The 23,426-nt window shown below is 36.9% G+C and overlaps 1 protein-coding gene across 2 annotated transcripts in view; it reads right to left on the reverse strand.

Annotated features, from left to right (window-relative positions):
• The window catches only part of CDH12 (cadherin 12), an 873,582-nt gene that overhangs the window by 18,550 nt on the left and 831,606 nt on the right, over positions 1-23,426 (reverse strand). For both annotated transcript variants that reach the window (XM_088468267.1, XM_088468266.1), the window contains exons 10-11: positions 13,521-13,657; positions 1,014-1,135 (exon numbers count right to left, since the gene is read on the reverse strand). In XM_088468267.1, the coding sequence (XP_088324393.1) occupies positions 1,014-1,135; positions 13,521-13,657 (259 nt within the window). The remainder of the gene's footprint in view (positions 1-1,013; positions 1,136-13,520; positions 13,658-23,426) is intronic.

The following is a 23,426-nucleotide window of genomic DNA, read 5'->3' on the forward strand; positions in this document are numbered from 1 at the left end:
TGTATTACCTGGTACTTAAAATAAAGAGGTAATCTTACCAGGGAAATTCAGTAGGAAAAACCAAACTGTCATATTTACCTTATACATAATAATACACAAACTTATAGCATGATGCAAACAAGTCAAATTCAAGCCCAGAATCAGTACACAAATTGATATCATATGGGACAGTCTCACCAGAAACTAACAATATGAGAAACTTACTATAGCTCATGCATTTTAGGCATATAATTCACAGTTAAACTACATCATTCTAGCAAGATACAACAAAAGCAGTTCAAATCCCAAAATAACTAAACAAAATATTTCCATTCAATACTTTGTTGTCATGTGTGGACTGCATTATTTCTCATTAAAACAACTTCAGATGAATAAACTGATATATACAGTATGTTTTAAGTGTTTACTTGTTTCAAACTAAATAAGCATTTATTGCACTATGGAGCGCCCCTTTCTATTTTATATTAACAGATTTATGGACCCTGAATTTGGTCTTCTTCAAAGAAGAGATGTGGTCCAAAGAAAAAGTATTAGGACCTGGGGATAAAACAGTTTTTGATTGTGCTGAAATTGCATCATTAAATGTCCTCTGCATCACAATTTTTCAAGTAAATTATTACTAATTATTCCAATACAAAGCCCAAAAACTGTCTCCAAAACTACTGTAGTTAAAAAATTTATTTTTATAAAACCCCAGATATTTATTTTAGCAATGGATGTTAAGAAATGCAACACAAACAATTATTTCATCATGCAATTATAAGAAAAGTGTGTGGCTGTTTCAGTGTGCAGGTATTGTGTAGGTAAGCAAGGTAAGCCTAAAAATGAGTACGATGTCAGCATGAATATATGGTGATGGGGCTCATGACCTTTTCTTTCATGCCCATACAGTATAACACTAACAATGTCAAAACATTTTTTTGTTTTTTATCACATTTAAAAATTCACAATATTACAGTACATATATTCTTGAAAATACAGTAAAATACTGTAAAATATTTACTTTACTGTACCTGTCCTGGTTTGGCATTTTCACATACAGAAGTTTCATATGGCACCGTCACTTCCGGTGGAAATTCATTTACGTCCAGGACATTGATGATGATTTTGACTAAGCTTTTCAATTGTGGATTACCTAAAGGAAATAGTATAGTCTATAGTAAAATGGACAAATGGATTTTAACAAAATAATGTGTGTGTATGTATGCGTATATATATATATATATATATATATATATATATATATAGTGATTTAATTTCATTTCTATGATGCAGATACAGTATCTATTTTTTAATAATATAAACATTAACCATTAAATGTAATATTTCCAAAGATATGTAACAATAACAAAAAACTGCTAGGAGAGGAAAGTATGTGAAAAGCATACAACAGCACCCTGAGCAACTCCCATATGTCAAAGCAGTACAGAGTGTTAAAGGACTTTAGAGGTTTCACAGCAGTATGGTATACAGTGGCAAAAACCATGAGAAAGCAACATATATTTTTTATTATACCTATAGGCAGCTTATATTCTTGTCTTCCTATTGTGTTTATACCTGCTGAGGAGTGGCCACTTGCAGCATTTTTAAATGGGATAAGTGTGTAGGATAATATTGCCCTAAACATACTGTATCTCAAATACCTGTAGGGGCACACTCAATAAGCTTCACAACTTACTACAGGGTTTTAGCTCCTGGGTTAAGTGACCAGAACTAACCAATTACTGCCCACAACTAGCCCCAAGGGTGCACTTAACTCGTATTTCTATTCGCACACTGAGGTGCAAACAGAAATATGAATTTACTAGTATTTGCATAGCTATTCGTGGACTTACTTATTCGTGGTAATTGCACAGTTCTGGGCAATTAACCCAGCAACTATGGATTATTTTGCATTAGCTGTGGGTTTACCTTGAGAAATAATTGAATAGCTCCTGGCACTTAACCTGGGAGCTAAAACCACTTGGTAAGTTCAATGGCTAATCGAATCTGTACCTTAGTTGTTATAAGTTTCTCAAACATTTATTTGCATATTAATTGTTATTAGTTGCACATCTGCCATATTATATTTTTGGTTTAGTTGTAATTTACCAAGCCACTATTATCAGCATAAGATTGATAGCACTGCATTTTTGATCTAGCATAAAATTTACAAACTTAAGAGGTCATGAAGTGTTGGACCAGCATCTGTTTTATTAGGTTAAAATATGCATTTCCATTTTTTTTTTCACTTGCAACTCTGTACGACTGGAGATGCTAAATGGGAAAGGAAAGCATAGGCAAATGTAGCTTAAGTATAGGAAAAGAATGCTCTTGTAATTGCAACTGAGGTAAAACTGGACACATGCACATACACCTGCCTGGAAGCATAGCTATTTGTGAGTTCTGTAGAGTTGTAGCAACAAGACACACAATGATGATGATGATGATGATGATGATGATGATGACGATGACTTGCAGCACTAAGTAGCAGCTTCCATTTGAATGTTTTCAAATTCACCTCTCAAGCTAACAGTACTTAATTCATTACTGTGACTACTACTGTATATTAAAATAAATGGCAATCATCTATATGCATTACTTAACTGATGTTATGATTTGGACTGTGGCAGGAAACGTTTTTAAAGGAAAAAACAACATACTTGTATTTAATTTAAGTTCACTCATGGTAAATGCAAATTTTGCATTTATTAATAACACTGTGCAGATACAAATGTCTACTGTTATATGACTTTTCATCACATTATTGTGATATACAGTATAAAGTTTTAAATAATGGGTTCTGCGTGAACCTCATTCATCCAATAATATACAAATATTGCTTTGAAATTTAGTTAACTTCATCTTTTCTTTTTCATAAGTTATGTTTTTGAATTTTCACACAGTTATCTATTTTTGGCTTCATTGCAATAATTAACTAAAATGGCTTAACCATAATGAAGGTGTATACTAACCATTTTAAAAATGTTTTAAGCTTTTAGCCAAAATGGATATTTGGATATTGTCCAAATAACTTATCCTGCTGAAATTTTTACATTTTAATGTATATGTATAATGAGATTGTTCAGTTAATTTGACTAAAACATATGGAGAAAAGTACAATCATTTATACCTGATTCAATTTTTTAAGCATGGAACTCATGCAGTAGGAACTTGATAAACAAGCATTAATGTGATAATTAAATTGCCACATCAAGTGCATTCTGTACAAACAGATTATTACTAGTAACTGTAATGTCCATCTCTCCCTCTTATTCTCTCTATTGCTCTCTCTCTTTTCATCTCCCCCATTACCCTGTTCCTCTCTCTTTCTAAATCTCTTCCTTTCTCTTGCTCCACTTTTCTCTGTCTTCCGTCTCTCAATTGTCCCTGCAAATGATTGTTCTCCTGATGCCTAAATCTCACCATATTTTTTCAAAGTCCACATTGGGGACATTGCACAAAGTTTACTAGTGTTATAAATCTGAACACATTGTAAGATGCTTCCACTGAGCATGCTATGAAATTATGTTGTCCTTGCTAACATTCAGGGTATAATGGAGTTCAGCTCTACATAAATGTATAAGTGTCATAAAAGCAGTCATTGGCAGTGTGATCAAGTTACAAGCAAATTGCAATAATCCAGGCCGGGATGGGTACGGGATGCTGGCAGTTGGGATGCCAGTGGTCAGAATACTGACAGCAGCATTTCAGCAGCCAGAATCCAAATGCCCAAATGTAAATTGCCTAACCCTAACCCACCTTTCCTACAGCCTAACCCTTATCTTCTCCCTTGAAGACTAAGGTGTCTATTTACTATGCTGTGTTAGGATATAAAGGGAACGGTGATAAGGTACCAGCCAATCAGCTCCTAAATACCATGTCACAGGCTGTGTTTGAAAAATGGCAGTTAGGAGCTAATTGGCTGGTACCTTACAACCATTCACTTTATCTCCTAATACAGCTTAGTAAATAGACCCTTAAGCCTCACCCTAACCCAGGGGCAAACACAAGATTTTTACAGGGGGGTTTCCACACACATTATTTGCATGCATATATACATGCACATACATATAGATATACAGATACATATGTATACACAAATACATACACACATATATACATATATGTGCAAACACATACATATGTCACACATACCTTATGCACTCATACATATACACACATATACATACAGTATGTCACACATACATTACACACAACTTACCTTGCAGCAGCTGTGGGGACAGGACTTGGCTGGCTGGCACCATGTCATTAGGCCCCTCCACTTACTCATGATTTGCGGATCAATTGTGAGTGGATGGAGGCCAATGTTGCAATTCTAATTATTGGCTCTGCCTCCTCCCTATTAGCCCATGAATCATGTCATTTTGCAGTGAAGGGTTGGGGCTTAAGGACATGGTGCCTGTTCTCGAGGCTGTCAAGGGGATTTATGGGTATTCACAAACCCCCCCCTGCATGCTCTGCTGTAACCCCCTTTGCAGACTAATCCTAACCATCCCCCTAGTGCCTAACCCTAACCCCTAACCCAAAACCTAACTCTTCACCTAACCCTAATACTTACCGTCGGGATTCCAGCTATCGGGATTCCGGCGCCAGTATTCAGAGCACCGGCATCCCAACCACAGGGATGTCAACTACATCCCATCCAGGCCCATTTAGAATCAGTATTTAATCCAGCTACAATTTTTCACCTTGGTAAAATGTTGTTGGCTCTGCAAATTAATGTTGAAATTAGTGGAAATCTGAAATTGTGAAATTAAAAGGGACATCTCCTAGCTAAACTAAGTTGCAATGTAAAGCATCCCAGTACTTGTGTTCTGTATGCAGTTGTTACAATGTGTGTAGAGCAGTGAAGAGTGTTGCTCAGCAGTCAGGGTTGCACATCAAAGTGAATGCAAATAGTGTGATGAATCAATTGGTATTGTTACATTTATACATTTATTTTGTATTGTGTTTTAGACAACTAAAGAGTATGTCTTTCACTTTCTATTTGTCTAACTGATTTATTTACCCCATGGTAAGATACCTGGAAGCACAGGGGAGGTGCATATGATTGCCTTATGAGAAGACCTGCTAGCTGGCAGTTCAAAAAGAGCTAAACATTAACCTAATATATTTAAATTCTGCAATTGCTAATTCTACATATTGACAAAACAAAACAGCTACATGTTTACTCATAGTGCCACATGCAGGCTTCTAAGTCACAGCATGAGAATAGCACGGTGCAGCGTGGTAAGGCACAGTAAGTCTTGACAATATTAATGGTATGCAATACACAGCTTCACTGCTAGGTGACCAGTGCTCCACTGATTAAAACTACTGTTCAGTGATGAATAATACGGCAGTGGATGGAAATGGCATGACAGAATACAATAGAATAGTAAGCCCTGACAGGCAGGCCAATCACATAATGTACAGTACTGCAGTGTGTAAACAGTGGCCCTCATTCAGAGCCGTACGCTCTGAGCAGAGCGCACGCTCTGAATGAGGGCCGGGCTCCATTTTCATGGAGCGTCCTCCTGGACGCTCGTATAGCTGTGGGTCACCACCCACAGGCTATACGAGCGTGCATTGTGATGGCCGCAATGGTCGAGACCATCGCGACCATCGAATTTGCGAGCCGGAGCCTGCGGTTGAGGTTTTCAACCACAAGCTCCGGAGTGATTTTGGCTCTATCAGAGCCAAAATCACTCCCACTGACATCACTAGTGATGTCAGTGGGCCGGCTTCTGACGGGAGGCGTTCCCGTGGGAACGCCCCCGTCAGGGAGGCACGCCCCTGGCACACCCACCAAAGGGGGCGTGCTGTCAATCAACATTGACAGCATGCCCCCTTTGATCGGACACAACGAGCGAAGGACTTTCCTTCGCTCGTCGCGTCTGGCGCATGCGCACGAAAGAGCTCCCTCCGTCGTGCGCATGCTCAGTCCATAACATCGACCCACTTGCGAGCGGACAGCCGCTCGCGAGTGGGTCTGAATCAGGCCCAGTGTCTTTAATACAGTATACAGTACTGCAGTAATTCTGCATGACAGGCTATTTTTGGCAGTAAGGTGGGCACTCACACAGTGGTTGTATGCCTTAGAAATTAGTAGTATGGATTTAGCAGCACTGTATGAAATCATCACTGAACTACAAGTCTCAACCTAGAAAGAGGTACCATGGATTACAAACTGACTGTATGTTTTATGCTGTACACTTCCAGCAATGTCGGCACTGCTGTGCTACTAGGAGCTTGTACAACATGTTGCTAACCGGTACACATCAGTAAGTGCTGGTCACTGCAGCACTGTAGAAAGTGGTTTGTGGTACTCACACAGTGATGACATGTCTTAGAATTTAGTAGTGTGGTCTGAGCAGTGGTGTATAAAACCTTCACTTAACTACTAGTCTCAGCCCAGAAATAGGTGTCTCTGGATTACATACTGACTGTGCATTTTATGCCGCACACCTGCGGCAATTTCGGCACTGCTGTGCCACTACGAGCTTGTTCAACATGTCACTAATAGGTACACAGCAGTAAGTGCCAGTCACTGTGGCATAGTAGAAAGTGGCCTGCAGCACTCACACAGTGGTAGCATGTCTTAGAATTTAGTAGTGGTTTTTGATAAGTGGTGTATAAAACCATCACTGAACTACAAGTCTCAGCCCAGAAAGATGTGTCTCTCTGGGCTGAGACTTGTGCATTTTATGCTGCACAGATGCAGCAATATCAGCACTGTTGTGCCACTAGGAGCTTGTGCAACATGTTGCTTATCAATCCACAGCAGTAAGTGCTGGGCACTGCCGCACTGTAGAGATTGGTGTGCAGTGCTCACACAGTGATGGCATGTATTACAAATTAGTAGTGGAGTTTGAGCAGTGGTGTATAAAACCATCACTGAACTATAAATATCAGCCCAGAAAGAGGTGTCTCTGGATTACAAACTGCATTTTATGCATCACACTTGTGGAAAATTGGACAGTGCTGTGCGGTGCTCACACAACCATGTCATGCCTTAGAAATTAGTTATGCGGTTTGAACACTACTGTACAAAAAGTATGAAACTATCATTCAAGTACAAGTTACAGGACAGAAAGAGATTACACACTGATTACCTTGCAGCTTTAATACACTGAAATTCACACACAAACACACACACACACAGTGTATTAATATCCGGCATCATGCGCCCTATGCTCTGCTCTGTTTATAGTTATACAAAATGACTGTGAGGCAGGGGCCATACTCAAGGAGGGAGCTGCAAATCCTCCTTCAGTGGTGGGATCAGCCACTGATTAGCAACATTGAAAAGCTTTTATAAATGTCTGACATGATATCTTAGCCCAAGTAGACTGGGATAAATCTATTCACTCACTCCAGCAATGCTGGAGTGATTTGGTGTGAAGGGATGCCCCACAGCTGCAGAGGCTTATAGTGCTATGTGTGTAGCAATAGCAAGTACAGTATTACTGTACAGTTACAGTTAAGTATAGCCAATCAGAATCCTCCATAGTGCCTTTGGACATAATGTGAATGGGTTTTGTGTGACATAAACTTGACATTTGAGGTAAACCCAACATATTTCTACTGTATTAATTTGTTTTTTATTATTTTCTAATTTGATTGTATTTACCAAACACATGTATTGGTACTGTAAATGTATTTGCATAAAATAGGGTTTCAAAAATTCTAATTTTTATCTACATCTTTTCCTAAAAATATTTAAACTATGAGTTTTGTCCTAAAAATGTGTACACATTTCATAGAAGTTAGTTCAAAATAAACAACATTGTGAGCACTTTTTTAACAAAAGAGTATATTTTAGAATGTTAAATGCCATGTTTCTGCTTTTTATATGTGATTCCCTGACCAAAGGAAGATAGTGACTAAAGAGGCTAGTACATGGTAAGAGATCAATCTTTACAGAACCAGAAAACCAGCTTACCATTGTGCTGTCTCATCAGATGAAGTAACTGCCTGTGTCTTTAGTTCACTATGTCTATGTTTTTTTTTTCTCAAATGTGATTCTAATATGAATCAAGTGACAAACACATCCACAGACATTTAACATTGCATAAAGAGTATATCACATCTGTCATAATCATGAATATTTTATATCTATGAAAATTAGTTCAGCATGTGACTGTCAACTATGGTTTGTAAAGAGAAAGTGTGTCAGTAAAACACTTGGTAATCCACACTAAAACTTCTGACACATGCAATAATATCTTCATCCGGAGGCAAAACACTGCATTAATATTTAGATGGAAGTGTTGCGTTAGAATTGCCTTTCAGCTGTATTTTTAAAAAGATTACATTCTATTGTCAAGTAAAATTTGTGTCAAGCTTCACTTAAATGTAAGATTGCTCTCATTGTAAAACAAGTTCTAAAGTTCACTAGAAGCTGCAATAGTTTTCCAAAACAAATGTGATGAAATAGCATTTAATGTCAATCAGAGATGCCTTACAGCAGTACAAGATGCATAGGAGAGACAGCCTTTCAACATTAACTAAAATAGTCTACAGTATGTATTTTTGATTTTGTAAGATATGGTAATGTTTATTTTAATGTTATAGTATTTGTAAATGATATGCCTAAATGATTATTTATTGAATTTGAAAAACAATGAACAAAATAACATCTTTATTTAATTACTAATTAACTGTTTGTACAATTCAAAATGTGATAATCAACTTAGTTTCTTAGTTACATGGGTGGAATGGCCATTTCCAATTATATCATGGGTTTTCATGTTTTTTGTTAAGTTTTGTCTGCTCTAGGCTGGCACCATCAATAGTGTGCTTGCTTTTGGCTGGTCACTTCCCAAGGACCAGCCACTTGATTAACTATTTTTATATATTTGGAGGAGCAAATGAAAACCAGGGTAAAAAGCAAAACATCTCTTACGATGTGGTTTATGTCCAGTCTGCAAAAATTGTCCAAGCAGACAGAAATATAAATTAGATTGCTATATTTATCACATGTAAAAGTAACAATATGGTTTACATGTTATAATGTTAATATGAGAAAACATATTTAGAGATAACAACACACCCATGGAAGAATTAGACTTTGATAGTATCTATGGAAAATTGACCAAAAATCAGAATAGTGTTCAGTGTTTAAAAGAAGAAGGTACATATATGCTTTATATAGGTTTATAGGAATTGATAGAACAGAGAATCCTTGGTGAATAAGGGGTGTTACACCCAGGCCTATAACTAGGGCTGTGTAATCAGTGCCACTGCACAGAGTACAGGGCTCTGTAGGTGGCACTGTTGCTGCCCCACAATACCTGAATCTGGCTATCCAGCTGCCAGGGACAGCATTTTTCAGCCATTATCGCTGCTGCAGTGGCACCCGGAGCACCTATTGCAACAGGCTCATATATCCCACAACAGCCCTAATGCAACTTCTTCTAAGCCACAGAAACAGAGAGGGACAGCTATTCTTTTATAGATCCGAAGCCAGCTTCCTCAGATGATACTCCATCGAAACCAGTGGGATTGATGGTTGCAATACTACTGGACAACCTTGAATTCCAGATCACTAGGAGAAAAGTGGACTCCTGGAAATTTCTTCTACTTCCATGGAATGGTTCAGCATTCTGTGATATGCTTTAACACTGTTTATTTTTTGTTTGCATTAGTGTTTTTTATTAAGATAATAAATAAAATAATACACTATTTTACTACATTGTGAGATCTGTTTGTGGTGTATTTGGTGTTGGGCTGTAATTTTAGAGAATCTCTAGCCAGAATATATTATCCAATTCTTCTGGAAATTAGCAGGATCTCAACCTAGGATATCAGATAAGCCCAAAAGATTTCTTTTGATGAAAACATATTCTATTAAGAACTGACCCTTTATGATATAAAATCTCACCCTGACTCACTCACAAAAAACAAGCTAAATAGTGTTGCCTTGAAATATAACAGGTACTCTCAGCTATAATATACTAAAAACTAGATAAAGAGTTTTAAATCACCAAAAGTGACATTTTCAGATATAAAGCATAAAGGTAAAATGCTTTATTCCTGGTTACCTTGGCACTTGCACACTGCAGCCTAGAGTACCATTACAGAAACCAGGAGCATCCTAAGGTTGCTCTTTGTAGTGCTGATCTTACTGGAGGCTGATGGCCCCGCCCCTTTAGCATGACATCATGCACTCAGGGGTTGTGGCTGGCATAGAGTGCCATAAAACCTTATGGTGCTGGTAACACCTTATTTAGCCAAGAAGGGAATACAGTGCATATATGTTTTAAAAAAATTGCAATCAATAGTGTGCAACTATTTTGAACTTGAGTGATTTGTGTGATTGGTTTTTCATATGTTCAAAGTTGCTATTTAATGCATCTGGAATCTTTATCTTTTTTTGGGTTAATCTATGTACAAGCCAAGTACATCTTATGGATATGAAAATTGGAAATTAAGCTGTTTATATCATCATTTGCATATATATTTTTTCATTATAATTTTTCCATTATAATTGATAATGGAGTATATGTGGAATGCTGGTGAGTATGGCATATACCTATATTTAACCTATGTGATATTTTGTTTAAATATCTTATCATTGTTTTATATGAATATTTCAGTATGCATGTTTGATAGATGCATGGAAATATTTTAGTATATTTTGTACACTGAACAGGGGTACTGTACATGATTATTTTTCTGTCATATAAAAATAATTTACCACTGCAGTATATCATCAAATAGTATGATAACAAACATTCCTGTTCAAATATGGAAATCATCTGGTCTTTACAGACACTATTTTGGATTGCTTTAATATAAGTTTTTCAGCATTAATCATGTTTTAAAGTTGAAAAGACAGAAAATAACTTTAGCTCATAAGTGCCATGTTTGTTATATTATACAGAATATTCTATTATGTTGTATATGTTGTTAAAAGTGCTTATAGTAAAATTACTTCTAATAAGAGTATGTTACTGTATATACAGTTTACTGCAGGTCTTATATAACTGGAATATTTTGATTGTAGAATATATGTATTATGTTATGCGAGCTATTAATCTATGGCCGGATTCCCTTTTCTGCCAATGTGCTGATCGGCAATCAAAATGCAGATCTGCAAACATTGATGAATGGCAATATATTGGCAGATTGTCAGTTTGTTTGAAGAGGAAGTGGTTAGAGGATGGCCTAACACTGTATGTATACCGTATAAAATTATACAGTAGCTATACTCTTTGAATGTTAAACACTACCATCATTTTCACATGTTGATATATACATTAATTTGTTTCCTTAGGGCTTGACCACATGTACTAACAATTTGGACACAACTTCATGAGGCTTTTTGATAATATTTTAAAGCGTCACTCAGAGGACTAGTGAAACTTTTTCTAAGCATATACTGTAACTCAAATTTGCTAATAGCACTCAATGCTGCAGAAGTTCATAGGTGGGTAATTCCACATCAGTTCAACCAGGTGTGTCCACCACCCATCTAAGATTTTTACAAAAATGTTTTAGTTAAAAGAGGATGTTAAAAAAAATATTTCTTCCAAATATCTCAACTGTCTGACTGTAAAGTTCCAAAATATAGATTTTTCAAGTTGTTAAACTATTTACTGATCACGGATCATTTATTCAGTTTTTTTGAAGTATTCACAAACAAGGGGAAAATAATGTTATCTTTGACTCAACTTCAGTTATGTTTAACTTTTTAAATTTCATGGTGTCTCGTGTAAATTATGTTTGCAGTATAACAGTAATCGAATGTCAACTTTATTTTTTTTTTCCACTATGAAACAGAGGGCTCGATTCAGACCTGCTCACTAGATGCATACACTCATACCTAGCATATGCAAATCTGGCCAACCTACAGCAAGGCAGACGATTGCACAGCAAGGCATTAGCATGCACACTATGTCTTGGCGTGCAATCGCTTTGTGTATGCAGATGCCCACTAGCCTGTCTTAAGATGCCCAGTTGCGCACGTCATCCCCAGGAAGTGTATGCAACCATCAGTACATCAGGTACCATCGGTACCATAACCTACCGCAAGCACTGTGAGCACTTCAGTGTGAAATCCAGCCAGGTGATGTGTACAATGATGCTTTTTCTTAATTATGCACGCCTCTGAAACGGCATTGAGATGCTCAGGCATGCCTGTGTTCGCACCTCAACTCCTCCATTTTTAATGGGCAGCCCCTGTTACCACCCACAAATGGCTTCTCCTATCACTCACTCTTCTGGGCCATCTATGCGCAGCAAGCGAACGTATCCTGATCTCTCGCACTGATTCGCGCAGGCGCACTGCGATGCATATGCATGCACAGAATTAAACAATCAGCCTGCTACGAGCGAATGCATCCTAATGAGTGGGTCTGAATCAGGTCCAGAGTACCATGTCATTTTTTGTGTGGTAGTAATGTATACTTTTGTTAAGCACCTAAAAAAATTGGGATTTCTAATGTTAATTTAACTTTGCATTTTTAATTCTGTTCCAAAATCTTGAATATTTGCTGTAACTCAAAATGGAATGGGTATGTAATGCTGGATGTCAGGATGCCTCCTCTCACAATACCAACCATGGCATACCAATGGTTGTTATCCTGACAGTGGTTGGGTAAGTATACTTACCCTCCCCCCCTTCTCCCCTAACCCTCCCTTCTTGTAGCCTAACCCTAACCCTAATACTCCCCATTAGTGCCTAAACCTAAGTTTTGCCCCTTTGTGCCTAAACTTAACCCCCCCCTTAGTGCCTAACCCTAACCCCCCAGTGGTGCCTGACCCTAAACCTCCCCCCTAGCTGTGCCTAAGTCTAACCTCCCCCAAAAAACCCTAACACTAATCAATATTTCAAGCATTTTTATTCAATAGCCTTTGCATATGACTCCATGATGCTTGTAAATAGGGTTTTACATGGGGATACTTTCTCCAGGAGGAGCTTGCACAATTTCTAAGGTAGGTTCCCAAATGCGGTCCTCACGGCACCCCAACAGTTCAGAATTTAGGGATATCCATGGTTAAGGACAGGTGGTTATATCAAATTGACTGAGGTACTAATTAATCCCCTGTGGTCAAGCATGGATATCCTTAAAACCTGGACTGTTAGGGTGACTTGAGGACTGAGTTTGTGTACCTCTGCTCTAAGGGCTATTGTAAGAATTGGCATTCCATTAACCATTCTTAGATACAGTAGGTAAAAGCTGGAGTTATGACTTATCAATTAATAAATAGACCCAAATGTGTTTTGCCACATATTGCTATTTTGCTGTTGGTATTGAGCAGACTGTTTTGAGTTTTATTGTCTTTGTGTTTTTTATGCATAAATGTGCAACCAGGACAAAAATGTTGACTTTGTATTCTTGGATGATATATTCCTTATCTTTTTGGAAGAGCTTTTATCAAGTTCTACTACATTTTTTTATTGAAACGAATGTGTTTACTGGTTATTATTATATTATAATACAATCTTAAAATATTTCTTCTTAAAATGTTTAGTAAGAAACATTTACCTACAACTGTCTGTTGTCAAGAATTATTGTTACAATACTTACTGATTTTACTCGCAATTATTGATATATTAAATTGTGCATTGCTCTCTCGATCCAGCAACTCATTTGTTGCAATGGTTCCCTCAATGGCATCAACAGCAAAATTGTTGTCCATATCACTTCTTGCATCAATAGAATATCTGTTTAAAAAATAAAGCAAAATAAAATGTTAACCATTGATATTGAGTATGTATGCATGTTACATTGCCCATTTACACAGGCAGTGGGGTATTCTTATCTATACAAGTATACAGTATTGTTGATTACACCTATCATTGATATGATTTGCAAAGTAATATTTTATATGACATTTTAATAAATTATTTCTTTGAGCTATGTATGATTAGTAGAGATGAGCAAATAATTTACATAAATTTAAAGTTAAGTAGTATTGTAAACTGTCTGCACACGTCGTGAAATGGGGGAAAAAATATTTATATAGACCAAGTTGCAGCCTGTAAAAACTAACCAGCTTCCTTTGCTGGTGAAGATTAGACAACAATATGAAATATTACTGGCTCATACTTGTAGGGGACAGGAGAAGTAATGAAACATATAAATAAAACAATAGGGAGGAATAGTAGATAGAAAAAAGTGAAAGGAGTTCACTTTATGTAGTACAATGTATTTAATAACTATATATAAAAATGAGTATCAAAGAAAAAGGCAAAAATAGCCTTTACATGAAATATAGTATAGAATATAAACTAAGATTCTTATTGTCTTTGGGTCACGTATTCAACCACCTTGCCCAGCAGGAATACACTATACAGCTGGCACTTTATCAACATTCTTTTCGGGCTACACTTAATTGTAAAAATAACTGTGTGGTAACTTCAACTGGGGGACCATACTCCATTACAACTGTGATCCATATTACAGTAATTTTTTGACAGGAGGAACATATCCCTGGACTAGATTGCGCACACTGAGTAGGTGTGATACATTAAGTTTATTATAACAAATTGCTGGTTTACAGCGAGCCTTGTCTTATGTATGTGTTGCCTTTCCTTATGCTATACTTTTGTTCCAATACTTTTGTTACAATGTTTTAATGTGTTGGATGTAGTTCTTTGCATCAAAACAATTTTCTTCTCCTATTCCCTACAAGTATGCGCTAGTAATACTTCATATTGTTGTCATAAATTTAAAGTATCTATAGATCACTGTGTTTTGGAGGTCAACTGAGTTTATGAAGAGTACAGTACTAGATAATTAATAAACAATATTTTCAAAAATGTGTTTTTTAAATAAAACACGTAGAAAACAAATGTAAATGACTGTTGGGATAATAAATAAAATATTAATCAATTGTTTTGCTATGAATAATTTGCAACCATTATGGTTTCGAGATAACACTAGTTTTTTAAAACTGCACAATTAGCCATGCATCAGACAGGTAATTAATAAAGTGGTTTGGAAGTTATATTAACCTGATGCTTCACATTAGTTCAATACAGGTCACACTCCTTTCACATATGATCTTCTACCGCACTACCACCTGGGATTAATACTGGCCTGATACTTTCCATTTCAGCTTTAAGTTAAATCTATCTGTGTAACAAATAATAGCAAATAACTTTGAAAAGCATTTTTATTAGTTTATGGATGGAAGTATTATTGAGAAAAACAATTTAGAGAAAATTAAAATTTTTGCTATCAGGGCTAGAACTATATAGGCAGCCAGTGAGCCTGCAAGATTTTTTCTGCTAGATATAGTAGTCTACTAATTATTTATACATGTATTAAAATTAATTAATACATTCTAATTTTTTTTTGCTCCCTCCATATAAGAGAGTGTGAAAAACAATGTCTTTTATATAAAATTGTCCTGTCTTGGTTTAGTTTCCCTGCCGTATTAACCTGGTGCAAGTGAGGAAGATGCCATGCAGTGAGATACTGTAGCATACAGTATCAAGTTATTCCATTTTCAATATGGAATGTTTTATTACGCTCTCTACTGGGCACAGAAACAACAGCAAATTACTTTTTACACATACATAGTGAAAAACATTAAAGCAGATTTGTTTAATAGTGAGAGATTTTTTTTAACACTAAATTTATATGGGATTGTTTATAAAAGTAAACAATTTTTTGCTAGAAGTGTTATTTTCCACATGGCCTAAATGCATAAATAATTATATATATATATATATATATATATATATATATATATATATATATATGTTAGTATTTCATACATGTAAAGCACTTTGATTCTTTGATTTTAATTTTTCCTTTGTAATATATTCAGGGGAAATTATTGTTTATTTTTTTGAGAGAACAACATTATTTGTTAAGTATATTAAAGAGTCAATATTCATTTATAATTAGTGTTTAGAAATGTATTTATGATGGGGCAATATTTATTATTTGATGATGTGGGCACCATCTATATAGGCATAAAGTAATGAAAAGTATTGGAAATGGAGTAAAGGGTGCTGGTGTGGGCACTTCTGGGATAAAAGCATGCCTAAAAAATGACTTAGTTAACACTCACACAATGATAAAAAGATATGTAATGGGGGTGTCACAAATCAAATGGCGCTTCTCCCAATAAACCAAGGAGATAAATATGATGTATAATGGAAACAGCGGGGTTTATGCCACAAGTATAATATAATAATAATATGCCACCAAAATAGATACATAAACAATCAATAATGGAGCAAAAACAGACAATAAAAAATGGTCAATATAGAAATGAACACATCAAAAGACAAAGCAATGAGAATGTGCTATGTAAAAAAAAAAAACAATCGTCAATGAACATAAGTAAAATATAAGGCAAAAGGATGTCCAAAGAAATTAAAATAGGCCTCCGATGGAGGAGGCTAGGTTCTTCAGAACCCGAAGCAATGCTGTTGAAAGCTTTAAATACAATAGTGACACATGTATAAAAGGGGGTTTTGACACCATAAACACTAGCCTTGAAGAAGAGACCAGGAAGTGTCTCGAAACACATTGGACTACCCTCGTGCTATCTGGATATTGGACACCACTGGAAAGATACCACATCACTGGTAAAGCTTAGGAGCCACATGCAGGGGACACTTTGCCTCTGCATGTTCATTTTATCAACACCTGTGTGGTAGGAACTCCTGGTTTATGGTGTCAAAACCCCCTTTTATACACGTGTCACTATTTTATTTATGTATCACCATTTTTAAAGCTTTCAACAACATTGCTTCGGGTTCTGGAGAACCTAGCCTCCTCCATCGGAGGCCTTTTTTAATTTCTTTGGACATCCTTTTTCCTTATATTTAACTTATGTAAAAAAAAACAATTGTAAATGAACATATCAATTACCTCATTCCACATTCTCATTGCTTTGTCTTTTGATGTGTTCATTTCTATATTGACCATTTTTTATTATCTGTTTTTGCTCCATTATTGATTGTTTATGTATCTATTTTGGTACCTACTTGTGGCATAAACCCCACTGTTTTCATTATACATCATATTTATCTGCTTGATTTATTGGGATAAGCGCTGTTTGATTTGTGACAACCCCATTACGTAAAGTAATGAAAGTTGCCACCATTATATAACATTTTTAAATACCAATTAAAAATAATCAGTATTGTCTCTTATAATTAATACAAGTATGGATCTTTAAATAAACATAACAATAATATATGTAAAAAATAGTATTTCTCCCATAACAAAATCATCATTGTTATATACAGGGGTGTCTTAAGAGAGGAAGGGGCCAATGTGCATTCCCCGTCCAGGGCCCCCTCCTCTCTCCTCAGCGGCCAGCAGCTGACTGACATTGTTGGCCAGCCACCGCAGCATCAGTAGACTCTGGAAACCCAGGCAATTTCCTCACTGCGCATGCGCAGTACACCGAAAACATGGCCGCAGCGGCCATTTTCCGGCATTTTCAGCAGAGCTGAGACACCTGACATGGGACCTCGGAGAGGTTAGTTTTAGATAATATGGGTGCAGGGTGTGGTGCGGGCCCCCCTGGACCCGAGAGCCCCATACACCCTGCACCCATTATAGATACGCCTCTGGTTATTCACCTAGTTATACATAATGATCACAATCCTTATTACTGTAATGTGGTTCCTTTCCTTCTGATTGACCAGATAGCTCAAACAGCATGCTTTTTTGAGCTACTGTATCTCGCCTGTCTCAATTACCTCTTTTTTGTTGGGCTTATATATTTCTAATGGAAAAACATTGATCATCCTTTGATGTTCTATTGATTTTTAAGACATAAACTACTGAAAAACCTACCACAACTGCATAATTGCCACATTAAAATATAGCCATAAATCTTGAGAAAATCACAGCAAACTTTATATTTTCAAGCCCGGCATGCTACAAAGCAACCATAAATATTTCAATGTTAAAATTATAAATTGTTAGATTAAGTTGTAGTTTCACCATCAGCAGATGGGGCCTGTAAACGCTCTATTTTATCTGTAGTAGGTTATGACATGCATGTGGGCTGTTTGTAAATTCATACAGTTTTGCTGGAGTGTTACTCAAATCTTAAAGTTTCTGTTATAAAAATAATCATGGAGAGCAACGGATGATATTTAGTATGAAGTCTTTTCAATTGAATCTTATCGACTTATCTAAATTTTACAGTAACATGAATACAATCATAAATAAGCAATAGGATACATTATATTACTGGTTATCAGAGGACTCATTATTCTTGTTAGTCAATCATTTTCCTTATAGGCAATTTCCATTCTATAATACATAACATATTATAGAATGGAAATTGCCTATAAGGAATATGATTGACTAACAAGAATAGTGGGTCCTCTGATAACACCTCATTCATTATTGGCGGATGATCCTTTTAAAAGACCTCTGAACCCATAGCACATGTTCCTTCCTATGAGTAAGCATACAGCAAAATACTGTCAGCATGTTCCCTGAGGTATACCAGCTTAATATCTATCTGCCTCAATGTGGTGTTTTTAAATATCAGAAAGAATTCTGAACTCCATGGATCTGTTGTAAGAAGTTGAACTGTATGAAGATAGATATCTAGCATTTAGTGAAGCATTGACAGCAGTATGTGATTAATATATGGGCTCAACAATTACTTTAGTGCACTACAGGATACTGAATAATCTATGGGCCTGATTCAGAGCCAGACGCTATTTGCGCTCGCTCGTTCATTAAAAAGGGGTGGCTATTCAAATGAACCATTCGCACTATGCGGTCTGTTCATGCCTCTATGTCTGAATGAGCTAACAAAACTTGCGGTCGTAATTTTGAAAAAGACGCCCCCTGGCCGCTCGCACCATACGTCATGTCCGCTATTTAATAGATTAATCGAGTACATCGAACAGCGTATGAACTGCTCGCTATTCTTGTGGTTGGTTTTTCCTACCACAATCTTGCGAGCAATTCTGACTATAAATCAACCAAGTGACGTGGTTAATGAAGGTCCTGTATTAATTATGCACACCCATAAAACGCCCGTTTTGACCTTTAAGCATGCCTGCGTTCTGATTTCCACTCCCAGTTTTCAAGCACCTTCCCCTGTTACCACCCACATACGCCTCCTCCTGTCACTCAAAATAACAGGCATTCGCTATTTAGCGAACAAATGAGTTTTGGCCGCACTGACTGGTCTGCGCATGCATATGAAAAACCGTACGCATGCGCAGTTGTGCGAACATCGGTCAGAACGAACGAGCGGCCACTTACGAGCGGCTCTGAATCAGGCCCAATATCCATACCTAGTACTTGTAGATAGTTTTCTTTATACAGTAACACATACACAGAGTCATAGAATGTGTTTATTCCTGGTTTAATTAGATCATATGTGGACTGGCAATGCATACACAACAATTAAATGAATGCAATCTCCCTTAAAATAATGGTAATTTAATGTGTAATCTACAAGCTGTTAACAAATATGATTAAAATAATTTCATGACATATTAGACGCTGGATGTTTATACAATATTTTTATACTAAATTACTATTTTCTTCACAAACACTACTATAATGTGAATATGGTGGCATCTATGGAATATACCCTGAATTAATAATTGTAGCTCATAGCATTCCAATTTGGCAACACATGTCTGTGCATACAGCACCTTTACAATCACCGGGATCCTATACATTAAACATTAGACACATAAACAAGAGGGATCAGGGATATAGTCAATATAGTGAAACTACTGTATTTGAATAACTCAATATGATATATTTTTGAAGTTTAGTCTAATTGTACAAATCATAGTCATCTTTGAAGTAAACATAACATAAGACACATCATAATCATCTACAGAAATCATTAACACATCCATAATCCCACACATCATAAACATATACATATACATACATGATGTACCCATCATAATATCATGAAAACAACACATAACAATTAACATTTAAGGCACACATTCACTAGAAAGCAGACAAACGACATTGTAATCGTGCAGTCGTTTGTCAGTCTGTGATGTGATGTGATGTGTGATGTGTGATGTAAACATGCTGAACCAGATGTTATCTTCAGGTTGTCCAGCATGTTTGCCCAATGATAGATGTCTAAACAACCAGTGGGAGCATGCATCACTGGTCGTTTTAGACATTATTATTAACAATTTTCAAATGATTTGCGAATGATTATTGAAAAATTGAATGATAACAATATTGTTATCATTCAATCTCTCAATTTAATCATCTAGTGTTTGTGTGCCTTTAGTCAGGTTTATATGATACATAGAGGATCACACAAACACCAGATACCATGCAATACAAACACAGCCTGATCACAATAATCACGCTCACCACCAGCCAATCCCCTACAATGGATCCAATAGAAGGACAAGGGGAAGGATAAAACCTGAACACCCAGAACAGCTCAGTAACTTCCTTGAGAAAGGCGTTTGCTGAAATGTGTTGGAAGGACACTTACAGACTGCATAACTCCATTGCCTATTGAGTTGCTAAGAATAGCAGTCCCCTTCACAACTCTGCACCAAAGATGGCTGATACAGCTGAATTAGACTTCTGGACTCTGAATGACAACATAGTGTCACATTACCAGTCATGCCCCCGAATACTCCATGAGCAGGGATGGTAAAACAGTAGCACTTGGATAGGCAGGCAGCAAACACCAGTACTGCTGGGCCAGTGTTGATCAAAAGGCAAGATACAGGAACCAGAGCCCTGCATTATATAATTGCTAGAGAAGACAAAGGGTGAACTGAGAAAGTAGCAACATCATGCATCCTAGGACTCAGTGCCATCCACATTAAGGGCCTCAGTGTGGTAGACACAGAACTTTGCATGTGTCACTGTTTGAGATACCATCTGGACACTTTACTCAAGGGTGCCAGTGGTTTCCAACTGTGGGACACCATTAAGCATTATACAACACCTCACTTATTCAGCGCCATTAGTAGCCATTCAGGAGGACATATGTCAAGGCTGACTGGACCAGGTATGTATGGGAGGTGCTCCCTGAAGGAGTGATCTACACCATAAATATTGAATAGTACATTCTATCATTTGTTTATATCTAGAACATTGTGCCTTATATATTAGAAATCACATTATTAATCAGATAAGATTCTTTCATCACTCATGTTTTAGACATCTATATCACACACATGACACTCCATAGACAAATCATCATAAGACACAACACCCCGCAGACAAATCATTTAGTTGCAGTGCTCTAATCAACCCCCATCTATTGAACATATGCATTTGTAGGACGGACACATCATCCTGTATTAGAGCAGCTGCCCCTTCCCTCGATAATTTTGCAACACATGCATTACTCCCTATGTCAGTTTTTATTTGGGAAGATAACTTCCAATTTACATTGGAAAACCTAATTTGCCATAACACTCCTACTGTATGTCACATTAAATTTTCCTATGTAAATATGGTGAATGGAGAACTTCTATTTGACTATTGCTTAATCTCCATTAACCTAATCATGACAAGTTATTATTAGTAGACAGTATTTTTTCTTAAATACATACTGATATCAGTAGCATCTAGGTCAGGCATAGTGGGATATTGCTATTGTTCCCTAATATGGATATCCCTTCCAAGTATCATGTGGTTCTGATATAACAGAATACAGTTGGTTCCACTGAACAAATATAATTATAGACTAATTTGTAGCAATTGAATATTCAGACACAATCAGTGGCTTAATTATTGACTTGATTTATGAATATTACTGTACAGGACACAACAGCTATATGTTTAACTTTTAATTCAATGTTTTTTTTTCACATTATATTTTGTGTACAACTTCACACTGGTTTTTAAATGATTGCAATATAACTTATGTTTTATCATTTGTATCTATTTAAGATTCCAAGAGTTAAATTAGAATAACATTTATGGTACATGTAATACTATTTTCAATCTACAAATTCCCAAAAGCATAATACATACTTTCTTTATGCATTTCACAGTTCTTTCCTGGTTCACATTCTTTCTTATTTATTCAGTGCCTCTACCTCCGGCACATCATCTTTTCCACTCGCACTATCTGTTGTGGTCCCATTCTTGGGGTCTCATTGTAGAACTCTTTTTTGCTTAACTAATGCTACACATCCAATACCCAAATCTGCATCCCCTCTGTAGTACTATTGTATCTCATCTAGCAAACTATCTATGCTATATTCAATTGAATTTCTAAAACATAATTAAAGCTTAGCATGTCAAATCCAGAGTTTATCCTCAGACCACCCAAAGTCATTGCCTTATTTCAAATCTCCCATACCCTCTGTCACAGTTTTGGTATTCTGCAGATCTGGCTTGGGACCCTTAGGTATTGCAGCTGTACATAGGAAACATGGAGGCTTAATGATACTTTGGCTCATGGGTAAAATCAGGAGTGTAGGCACACTAGTGACAGTGTAGGAACCACAGACTTGTGATATGCATGGATACTGAACTGTAATGAACAGACAAGGCTCACTGGGTGAATCCCTGCCTAGTGACCTGTGAAGGCAAGCAAGACCAGCGATACAGAACAAAGGTGACCTCCGGAACTCAAAATACTACTGGTACATTAGAACTCCGACCTCAGGCCAGTAATCAGCATCTAATGTAGTCAAAGTAAAGCTTGAGGAAGCTGCAACTGTGGTACTGCACTAACACAAGACCTGGAACTGGAACCCAGTAAGGAACTCAAACTGAGATACAGGATAAGTATTATAGCTTACTGGACACCTTGTTGTACAGACCGTATACTGCACACTGAACTCTAGCCCTGGAGATAGCACCCTTCTCTGAACTAGCCCAATACAATAGCACACAGCACAGGAAAACCAATCCAAGGTCAGCGCAATAGTATATCCAAATAACCTGAATAACCACAAAGCACAGAGTAATAGAGTATACAGTAGGTAACTTGCACGCACTGTCCCAGTGGTATGATGTATTATCCGTAGATAGAATGAAGATGGCCCTGCACTGAGGAGAATCAAGTCAGTATGCAATGTGGAAGCTGCGTTGCTGACAGGTGATAATAGGCAGCGGCAGATGGAAGGCAGGTAACAGTATACTCGCTGGCTGAGTGAGTGGAGCTGGTCTGTATGCAGCATGAAAGCTGCAGTGCTGCCAGATGATGAATACACAGTGGCAGATGGAATACAGGTACCAGCTACAGAGAATGGCACAGGAGACTGAGATGGTAAATAGCGAGGAATCCACAAATTAGCAATGGGAGTCACAGAGGACACAATATCAGAATACAATGAATAACCCTGGAGCCTAGAACTATCCTGGGAAGGAACACGTTGTTCAGACAATAGGTTACTCCCATTAACTGGTTTAAATAAGGAGTGGTGAATAACCATTGGCCTGGCTGACTACGTGAGCTCACAGGAGCATTAGTTAATCACAGGGAGGCATCCCTGGGATGTCTTGAAAACAAAAATGAATGTCCGA

This window comes from Taudactylus pleione, unplaced genomic scaffold (genome assembly GCF_031769625.1).
Source record: "Taudactylus pleione unplaced genomic scaffold, aTauple2 ptg000083l, whole genome shotgun sequence".
Taxonomy (NCBI): domain Eukaryota; kingdom Metazoa; phylum Chordata; class Amphibia; order Anura; family Myobatrachidae; genus Taudactylus; species Taudactylus pleione.